This window comes from Anser brachyrhynchus, assembly GCF_964034855.1.
Source record: "Anser brachyrhynchus genome assembly, chromosome: 5".
NCBI lineage: Eukaryota > Metazoa > Chordata > Aves > Anseriformes > Anatidae > Anser > Anser brachyrhynchus.
Window position 1 is genome coordinate 43,246,345 of NC_137699.1, and position 10,762 is coordinate 43,257,106.

Consider the following 10,762-nt stretch of genomic DNA (forward strand, 5'->3'; position numbering starts at 1 on the left):
CCAAACTGTATTCTTTCCCACCACGCCAGAAACTTGCTGGTACTTTGACACTGAGGAACTTCCCGCCTGCAGCATTAAGTCCTGCTCCACCCATCCCAAATGAAACCACACAGCTGAGTGATCTTCAGAACTCGGAGCACCCCAGAAATTCCAGCCCAGAAACCTGTAGGTCAAGAAGGAAAACCAGAAGCCTGTGACTATGTTTCTGTGCAGGCTTCGCTCAGATCCCACTGAAATTTCAGCTACCAAGCCAGTGATACAGGAGGGCATTTCTGCCAAGCTAATGCTGTGTACCAGCTGCCCTAAGAGGGCAATACCCACAGCATTCAGAAAGACTTCAGGAATCAGTGGCATGTGCCAAGGCAGCATTCACCTGCATATAGAAACTTGGACTGCCACATTGCTTGGACTCATTTATTGCCACCCTTGTCTTTATGCTGGTGAAGAGTCCTTGCAGTTCCAGACTCATTCTGATAATCCTGCATTATCCTAGGTCCAGCTGGATCTTGATTGTGCTGTTGTAAAAGGTCCCGGCGCAGTTGGAGCCCCCAAAGACCAACACTGTGTGCAGGTTATGCTCATCTTTGTTCTCCTTGCCTACAGCCATCAGGTGGGGGGAAGTCAGATGAAGCAATGTGTGGCCAGCTCGGGGCACAGAGCAGAGGCCATGGTGGCTCACTGTACTCCATGAAAGCGTATCTGAAGTAGAAAGGGTCTATCAATACAGGAAAAACAAACCAACATATTCCTAATGCACAGGGTGAAACAAACAGATCAGACTAGGTGTTCAGAAATGGCACTGCAGTCCAACAGTCACTGTCAACTATGGAAACAGGGAGGGAGATTCACTTACCTAGGTGAAAAACAAAGGCGTCCTGCAGGGCTCCCCTGGCATTGCAGCCTCCGCTGATCAGAACCTTCCAGTCCGACACAGCCAGAGCTGCATGAAAACTGGGACCAGAGCAAAACCTAAAGGTGACTATCACAAAACCTGCTGGGGTTGCCTCCATCAGGAATGGGCAGAGGTGGGCAGACTTGAACAGCAGGCTGGGGGCTTAAACAGAAGAATGGAAGTTTTCTTCTTGTCCTCTTCTGCCCTGATTTGCTGAATAACCCTGAAAAAGCTGTTTGTTTCCCTCCACCAGTCAAGGAATCTATCAGGCCTGAAAAGAACCTCATTACCCCAGAAAAATCCATCAAAACTTCTGTGTTTTGCTGTACAAAATGAGGTGAGAGGCTAGATGGGCTTTGGTCTGATTTAAGTCAGTATTTTAGTGGGTGATAGAGTCTCTTAAGGAACAGCACATTCCTTCTATAAGCGTTTGTTCCTCTCTGGGGATCTCTTATACTCTAGGTACCACGGAGACCAAACAGCAGGCAATACAATCCCATTAGAACACAGAAGAAAACTTCCCCTAGCCTGAAAGGCAGACTCCCAGGGACCCTAAGTGATCTGCACCCCAACACCTTACAAGCACCAAGTAGTACAGCACAGGAATTTCTGGTCCCACTGTAGAGGAGCCACCCACTGTATTTTGACTAGTGGGGCACAGATACGTAACTGGGTCTGATCACAAACACCTTTTAAGCCTGGCATCACAGAGAAAGGACAGAGGAAGAATAAAGCTCCTGGGTCTGCAACAGGATCTTACCAACGTGCAGAGGGCTGTCCTGCAAGGAAAGGGACTGGTGTGTACTCCATGAAACCTGAAAGCCAGGGAAAAGGCAGACAAAACGTCTAAAAATCACTCCTAGTAGCATTTCTCAGCCTCACAACTAGACAATAGCTTCCAAAGTCTGTCACATCAGCAGCCTACCTTTTCTGTTACCTGTTATCCAAAAAAGGAGTTTCGTATTTTTCCCTATTCCCTCCCCTCTTATCCCACAAAGGGTTTCTTTAGCTTGTAATTCTCCATCTCCACTGATTAGTAAGGATTTTTACAGTGCTAATGCTGCCTTCCCATCCTGCTTGCCTCATTTCCCAGTCCTTGCCTTAGAACAGACCCTCCAGATGTGGCTACCTGGAACAGACTTTCTTACCCAGATCCAAGATGTGCATGTCACTGAGGTAGAGATAAGTCCTCTGACCGCCAAAAATCAGCAGCTTGTTCTTCAGCAGAGTAGCTGAATGCCTGAACAAAGAAGAAACAAGCGAGCAAAGTGTCTTCAGCAAGTTCCCAGAAGCGTTAGTCTTAGTTCACGCTGCCTTGGCTTCTCCTAATGAGCTGCAATAGCTCCCTCCATCTGCGCCTGCCCCTACCCCAGCCATTGCAACCCACAGAACCCCATCAGGATTCATGACAGCACATTACTCAAAACACAGGGCCATTTTAAGGGAGCAAACAGTGAAGAACAATCACTTAATTTTTAGGAAACTACACTGGGATGGGAGGGAAGGTGGGAAGAGGCTTCCTGCTCTGTTCTGGAGGGCTGGAAGAAGAGCACTCTCACCCAAACCTAGGCAGAGGCTTCTCCCCTTCTGAGATGGGCTGGTACCAAATTTCATGCTCTGGATTGAAGATGTAGAGCACATTGCTGCAGGGTCCAGCTGCCTGTGATGCCGTTTTATGGAAAGTCCCTCCAAAAACAAAGAGCTCCTTGCGGTAGATAGTTGCACTGTGGTAAGTCAGCATTGGCATCCTCCCTTTAGCCTGGGAAAAGTTCAACACATGTTTGTTAGGAGAAGTGCATTATTTGCTACATGGCCCATAGGAAAGGGGCCCACAACATGCCATGAGTTCTGCAAGTCTCAATTTTCACTTTATTGGCTCCCAATCAGATCTTTGCCACACAGGCATACTCTGCATCACCAGAATGCTCTGATGAGAGCAGGAAATCAGCCTCCTACCCCAGCTGCCTCAGAACAAGACAGGGAACAGAAAGACCTCATCCCAGGATTATTCTGTAAAAAGCCATCTTGTGCCAGGAAAGAGAGAGTCCTTAGCTGACATGGCCCTCTGCAAGGACATGACAGAATCTAAATTGCTCAGAGATCTGCTGTGCTCAGAGCAGCTCTCTGATTTGGAAAGACCAGTTCCTCAGTATCCAACGCAGCTCTGAATAGCACCATACAGAATGAGAGGCCATTTCCCCCCGCTACTCGCACAGTACCTCCCACACACCACCTTCGTCAGACACAGCACTCTGCAGCAACCGTTTTTTCACCTTGCTTCATTCCCTGTAGGCACAGCCTCTGGTTTCTGCCAAGCCTGTGGCCTTTCGGCACGGTTGGGATTGACAGATACTAGAAGACTGAGCAGCTCAGACAGCCTGCAGCAACAGTGGACCAAGTCTGCTGGAGTACAGATACGGGCACACCAATTGCCACATTCAGGCAGGACCTGACACCCTTCCTCTGCCTTTATCTTAGAAGAGCTGCAGTACTTACAGCCACAGGAAGCCATTTCCAGGTGACCGTGTCCAAAATGTAGATGCTGCTGTAGTCTTTGTCCTCCTTTATACCCCCAAAGACGTAGATACGCTTGGTGTCTGGGTCATACGTAGCAGTGTGCCCACGCAAGCATGATGGCATAGCATTTTCTTGCTGGAGACCCACTGGAAACCAGAAATCGCTGTCTGTGGAAGCAACACCAGGCAGATGGTATGAGAGTTTGAACATGCTCTCAGTTTCTCCACATTTAAAGAGTATGTCGTAAAATCTTTACTCAAGGTTCCTTTTATCTCCTCCTCTCCTTTGACTCAGGGCTAGAGAAGACTTACACAGCAATGTTTCTGTGTAAGGAGTGCAGGGGAATACTAACTAGGTGGGAAGTAGAAAGGTGGCCGAGAGGATCGATGAGGTGCAGAAAACTATAAGGTACTGCAGTTGTCTCTCATGCTTCTCCACCTGTCATCACACACTGCAAACAGTGCTATTGCTTTTGCCCTTTAAAAATCACCCAGCTGTGTTCAGAATTCAAATGTAAGCTCCTGGAGAGCTCTCACATATAGTCCCACTGCCTCCGAGGGCACTGAGCTGTCAGCTCAGCCTGGTGCAGCACCAGTGGATGCCCAAGGACAAGGGACATTAGTGAAGAATGGGATTAAAAAAAAAAAAAAGAAATATGGAAAAGTAACAGAGGGTGGGTGGGTGTGGCAAAGAGAAACAGTACCTGAGAAGTGGTAAGGAATGCATGCTCCAGCTGAGTGACTCGCAATCAAGACAAATCCACCCAGCACCTGCCTTAGCAAAGACCCCAGAGGACACCCTCCCACTCAAGTCATCCTGGATTCCCATCCACCCATTAACATCCCATTGCCTCCGATAGCCCTAAACTCCTTACCAGTTTCCAGTTTCCAGAGCGCATCCTTGCAGGACCGCTGATCGACGCCTTCTCCGCCAACCAGAACAGCCATTGCCGGGTCACTGAGGCACATGGCATGGCGCCACCGCGGGCTGGGGCTGCCTGGGGAGGGGAGAGCACCGTGCTGGGAGCAGGCTGAAGAGGCACCTCCAGCTCCCTTCACTGGGGAGAACGAGGCAGCTGAGGGCTCAGAGGGGGAAATGAAAAGGCAAAGGCTTCAGTTCCCTTCTTGTTGGGGTGGCAAGAGGCACAGCTCCCTGTGGAAGATCTTCTGTTGGCTTTGGGGAAAATCTGCTCTACTAGGAGAGTCATCTGTAGCAGAGGGAGCCAGCAGAGAGGAGTCTGGCTGGATACAGGACACAAACAGGCTGCCACTTCAGAGACAGGCAGGCACAGGCAGACTTAGATCCCACTGAGAACCTGTCCCCAGAAGGATATCTCATTTGTGCTGTGCCCTTGCGTACTGTTCATGAGAGCATGTAGGAGGGCTACTGAGGAACAGCTTGTCAGTGCCTGAGACATAGCAACCAGAAGCCTAGATCTGCTTCCAGAGATATTCCTCCTATTGCCCCGTTTCTCCTCCTTTCCCATCCCAACCCCTGTAGTTTGCTGAGCTTACCCTCTGTTTCAAAGGGCTATGCACCCAGAGGCGTGCCTGAGGTTCAAAGGGGCTACAGAAGCACATTGGAGAGCCTGACAGTATTGGAGGCACCTACACAAAGGTATTGAGGACACGACATATACACACAACCTGTTTGCTGTTCCAAATCACTGGGGAGATAAAGAATCAAGCATGAGAGGCCTGTGACATTAAAGGGAATGCCATCACCAAAGCTGGAAAGACAAACCAGGGTCTAGGAGACAGATTCTCACCTTGCAACTCCTCCACTGCCAGATCTGCAAAGGAAACACAAAGACGTCCCATAAGGAAAGCAGCCAGCAGACACAGACCACAAGTGCTCAGCTCTCTGGTCTAAAAGCCCTTTGGCCTGCCTTCCTTCCTCCATCCCCCAGCAAAGCTACCTCATAGCAACAAAGAAGGTGCAAGACCAAGAGTCCTGAAGAAAGGCTCATCAGAAGAAATGCAGAAGACAGGTAAGAGCAAGGCACGTTTCCTTTGACTGCCATCATGCTGTCAGTGTTGCATTTTACTCCTCTGATGAAGGCTCATTCCACCCCCCTCTTCCCGCACCGCCTACAGTAGAAGCATCTTTCTGATGAAGTTACGTTTGTCTTTGTAAGAATCAAGCCAAGTCCCAGTAAGTGATTTCACATGGGAAGCACTAAACTGTTGTCAAACAGTTACACACAAACTTGGTCACACCTTGGAGCTGACTCGAAATTCACACTCCAGAACCTAAAGGTTTCGTTTCCAAACCCCTTGGCAGCTACCTTCCCACTACTGAAAAGTCAGTACAATTATACTATTTATATAGAGGAATATATATATTGCTTCTTGTAGTCGTTATAACGTGAATAATAACCAATGTTTTCTACAGACCAAGTGGTGGTATGCTGTTAGCAGGGGAACAAAAAGACTAATGGATAGGTCCCAGAACACTGTGGTAGGTTACTTTCTTGTGCCTCAGTTTACTCTTTTGTAAAACAAGGCTAACAATACTTGCCCTCATTTATAAAGCTTTTACTCATATGAAGAGATAAAAGATACTAAGTTATTGTACAGAGCATTGGCACTAAGAGTACCCCATGTTCTATTTGTCTTTTTCCCAACAGGTAAAAAATTATTAGGCAGTTTAACCAGGACTAAGGAGCAGTTCTCAGTACTTCACAAGGCACGGACAAGCACACCTTGCCTTGGTAGTACACTGAGAAATGCACTGGGAAGGTATTGCCAGCAGTACTGGCAGAGAGCGCAGACAAGACCTGTAAAATACACCTGGAAGGTGCCAGAGTTACCTTCTGCATCCAGATCTTTCTCAGATGCTCTGGGTTCAAATAAAACTTTCCTGGGCTTCTTAGGGCAGACAGGGCTCTTCCTCCAGGCCTCACTGGGTTCCATCTTGCCAGATGGTGGCTCCAGGGCACAGGGTACCACCAGGGTCCTCAGCGGTGGGCGGAAATCCTTCTTCCCAGGCCTGGGAGCTCTAGCAGCCATCTCTGAGCTCTGACTCTTGACCTGTGAAAAAAAGTCCTAGCTAGTCAAAGCAGCTCCAAAGAGAAAGATCTGAGGCTACTTCACATTTGTCTGTTACTGGGCCAGAGATTAGTTTCACATTTTCAGGCTTGCTTTCCTGTTAAGTCTTAAGGGCCAGCATGCCAACAGCATCAGCTGCCAAACATATGCCAAACCACACAGCCTCCTGCTGCTAGGTGCCCAGCCAGCGGTCTGCTTTCAGACTGCTGGCTGCCATGGACACAGCTTGCACAGAGGCGATTGGAAAGGCAGGAGGGCCATCTGTGCTAGGAGTAGCCAAGTGGACTGATCCCATCAAAGGCTGTTAAATTCAACCCATCCAAAGGCATTTCACCTGAGAGTGCAATTAACCAATTTCTGTAGCTTAAGCGAATCTTTGACTCCAAAACCTGCTTAACCAGGCCTTCAGTAAGAGAATGGCAGCAAGTGCTGCTGCTAGATGTGAACTGAGCAGCTTCAAGGGAGGGAGCACATACTAAGGAGGGGTGTAATAATGAGAGGAAGTATCCAGAGAACACATACAGCACTAGGATCCTCCAGGTCCTGACTGAGGGGCACATCATCAGCTGGGAGCACTGGGGACGGCGTCATCTCCGGGACCAGAAACGGGCGGGCAGGCGTGCTGCTAGAGATTCCTCGGAGCAGCTGCAACAGGACCAGTGATGGGCAGTGTAAAAATAAAAGAACAAGTTAGTTTACTAGCTGTCAGCCACAAAGGATGAGCAAAAATAAGTACTGCAAGGGACAGGCTCCCTACAATGGAATAGCCCATATTTTTTGGGGGAAAAAAGAAAATCAAAGCCAGACACTAAAAGATACTAAATCCAAGGACTTTAGCACATGGTAAAGCAATGGTTTATGTACCACAAATCCAAGAGAGAGGAGAAATGGAACTGAACCCATACTCTGTGGCGCACCTGCTGCAATACATGGGGCATTTTAGTAAAGTTGTATTTAGGGAAAACTACTAGAATATCAAGAGAGTTGAGGTTCAGTACAGACATGTATTAATAGATCTGTGTGGCATGCCTCTGCCTTGAAGTAGTAAAGAGAAGAAAAATAAGTGGATAGGAGAAGAAGTCTAGTTCCAAACTGGCAAAGCTGAAGTGGTTTGTGACCCAGTACAGGAAGAGAAGAGGTTCTTGTTTCTTTTACCTGTCCATCGACAGTCAGGACAAGTTTCACAGAGTTGCCTTTGTCCATCTCTTTCAAGGAGGCCATAAAAATATCCGTCCTCCAGTCACCTTCCCACACCAGAGACCTGCACAGGGGACCATTTTATTTCACTCCATTACCAAGACGCGAGCTGGTCTGGGAACTCATACAGCCTATAAGAGGCAAAGGGGAAATGTTCTGTACTCTCTCCTATCCAACTAGTCTTCACAGTAGACAGTTAAAAAAAGACTTCCTATCCTAAACACATTGTTTCACAGGATCTGTGATATCTTTAATATAAACAATGCACCTGCGACATTTGGTTGCATCCCACAGTCCTGCTGCATTTACCCTCCCCCAAATCACCCCAGGAGTCTCTGGTCTCATCTGTATAAAGCCAAGGGAAAGGAAAATAAGGAAGGCAGAAATCACGTTTCTCAGGTCCACCTCGTCTAGGACCAGCTCTGCTTGCAAAAATCCTGCCATCATCCAAGTAACCCCTAGCATCTACCCCCGGCATCTAACCCCTAGACGCCGATACTGCTCAGAAGACACCCATCACAACTTCACTGCAGAAAGACTGCTAATTTACATCTCCATCCAGAAAAGTATCTTGACGGCACCAAAGTCAAAGTCTCACCACCCCTGGTGGGACAGGACAGCTGCTTCCTGACCCATACCCACCCTCAGTCCTTACCAAAGCCCCTCTGGCCACTTTCCCTCTGAGCTGCAAAGAGAAGACTCACAGCAGGCTGGGAGAGGACTGGCAGTGCTGAGCGGCCTGGGGAAGGTGCCAGCAGCACCCCATGTTTTTAGGGCACCCCAGTGACACCCAACAGCACCCAGTCCTGCCACTACCTGCGGGTGGGCCCCAGCGTGCCGAGCCGCTGCACTCCGACACCCGGCGCCACCAGCACGTCCACGGCGATGCTCGTGTCCGGGGAGTACGAGCTCCAGTCCCCCAGCCCAAACACCACCAGCTGCTTGGGCAGCGGCAGGGGCAGCCAAGCCTGGTAGCCCATCTTGCTGGATTGGCTGGGAGAAAAACACAAGGGAGAAAATCATAGAGAAGTACACAGAAGGCTCAGAAATACATGAAAAGGTGTGGAAATATCTTTATACCGGGGGAGGAGGGAAGGAGAGGGTTTGCTTTGGTTTAAGAGGAGGTTGCACAGGGTCATAGCAAAGCAAATAGATGGCCCGAGAAGGGACCATGGCCACAGAGAGCCCCCGGGCCCGAGGGGAGCCCAACTCAGCCGCACCTGCCCAGCCTCCGCGGCGGCTCCCGCAGCCCCCACAGCGCGTAGAAGGCGAGGCCGCCCTGACGGGCACCACCGCCCGCTGACGGACCCGGGCCCGGCCCCAGCCCCGGGCCCGGCCCTAACCCGCCCCAGGCGGCGGGGCGGCGGCAGGCGGGCAGCATGGCGGCGGGGGTGGGGGGAGAGGAGTGAGGGGCTGTGAGGTGCCGCCATTAAGGCGCCGAACGGCGGCGCAGCCGCGAGCCGGCCATCAGCCGCCCCCCCGCCTCCTGCCTTGGGGGGAGAAGGACCGGGACAGAACTGGGGGACGGGGAATCGGCCCCGCTGCCCTCAGGCTCTGCTCCTGCGAGCAGGAAGGAGGGCGCCCAGCACCGCCGTGCCTGCGTTTCCCTGCTCGTGCTTCTGTGGCTGTGCCCTGATGGCAAGGAGGAGGGACAGCAAACTGCTCTCACATCCTAAACCAGGCCCCGTCCTTGTCTCTGTAGCGAATTATACACATTTCTAGAACCCGAGCCACGCATCCCCTTCTGGGGAGGAATAGTTTTCTGATTCCTCAGTAACGTTATCAGTGAATATTTCTTGTAGCTTGCAAAAAGAGGAGCTTGTATTCAGCAATCGGGACTACCACCAAAAGAAGACAGGACGGGAGTAAATAATAAAAAAGCATATTCTTTACTACAGCATGTATTCCATTGCGTATCCAACCCCACTACTACAACAGTGAATAGCACTGCTAAGTTTAAAACTGCTGTCGATAACCAGACAACACTGAAATCAGTGGCAGGGCTTCAGTGGCCAAAGGAACAATGTTGCCCACACACAACTGGAAAGAAGAGTGGCCTCCCATGCAGGGCCAACCCAGCCCACTCAAGCGAGACCTTTGGTGAGCTGCATGAGATCAGACCATTCCTGCTGCAGTCCAACCACAAGAAATATGGAAAGGGTAGGAAATGACTAACCTTGTGAAATTTCACATCACTTCTCTGCATCCCTACCAAGTTGCTTCATTGTCCTCTTGGCCAAATGCCTGAGCCATGACAGAGGACAGAGATTCATAGTGAGCTAATGGTTATCAAATAGCTGTAGCACTGTTTCTTTTATGTGCTCTTAAAAAATAAATAAATAAAACAGATGAAATGTGTAACTTGGCAGTCATCTATCCCTTTGATCATCTTTCTGTATGATTGCTCCTGCCCATCAATTATTTTGTAGAAAAGTTCCAGGCAAACACAGGATGAGAACAAAGACATCTGAACTTCTGCAGTACTTGTCCCACAGGGTTTTGAAACAAGACAAAAGAGAAAGGATGGCTAAAGCTCAGTTCTTGTTTTGACCAGGAGGTGTTCTCTGAAGATATTTCCTTCAGGCTGTGTAAATACAATCTTCATAGCAAGATGAAGCCGACGGTCAAGCAGCTATGAGGAAATTGTGAAGGGCACTTTTCTTTAGATAATTTCATCAGTATGTGATAACTGAAAGGATGTTTTTAAACCTTCAAATTGAAAGCTTTAGTAACAGATTAGTTAGCCATAGAGGATCTCTGCAAATGGAGGTGAAAAGTACCAGTATTAAGCACTGGGAGGAAGACCATTCAAATTCTACCTGGTTAAAATTATATGAGCTTGGCTACTAGCTTGTTCCTCTCGAGTTCCTCAAATATTCAGTATAATCTCAAGTGCTGCAGAGAGTATGAAGAATAAAAAATCCCTGACAGTCATTTTAACAGACAGAAAAATTCCTGGCTAAAGCCATAATCACCAGCTGACAGAGCATTTTCCTATCCATTTGCAACTACAATGTTTGGTACACTCCAAAGTACATCTTTAATAGCTACTGCTTCTTTGCTCATAGAAGCTTTATTGCATTCATGTTTTGTTGGAAAGTCTGTA

At 49.0% G+C, this 10,762-nt stretch overlaps 1 protein-coding gene across 3 annotated transcripts; it reads right to left on the minus strand.

The window, feature by feature from the left end:
- Nucleotides 1-192: 192 nt before the first annotated feature.
- On the minus strand, nt 193-10,670 carry LOC308195249 (uncharacterized protein). Of its 3 annotated transcripts, none has more exons than XM_080592306.1 (13): nt 8,877-10,670; nt 8,473-8,649; nt 7,615-7,720; nt 6,982-7,104; nt 6,222-6,441; nt 5,178-5,201; nt 4,284-4,406; nt 3,389-3,576; nt 2,452-2,651; nt 2,041-2,132; nt 1,653-1,707; nt 854-951; nt 193-715 (listed from the first exon to the last, which is right to left on the minus strand). In XM_080592306.1, exons 1-13 carry the CDS (start codon nt 9,035-9,037, stop codon nt 579-581), a joined length of 1,704 nt encoding a protein of 567 aa, XP_080448432.1. In that variant the 5' UTR covers nt 9,038-10,670; the 3' UTR covers nt 193-578. The 3 variants fall into 3 exon arrangements, with proteins under 3 accessions (XP_080448432.1, XP_080448431.1, XP_080448433.1); XM_080592305.1 differs by having other exon boundaries at nt 193-699; nt 8,877-10,666; XM_080592307.1 differs by lacking the exon at nt 193-715 and having other exon boundaries at nt 915-1,054.
- Nucleotides 10,671-10,762: the final 92 nt, after the last annotated feature.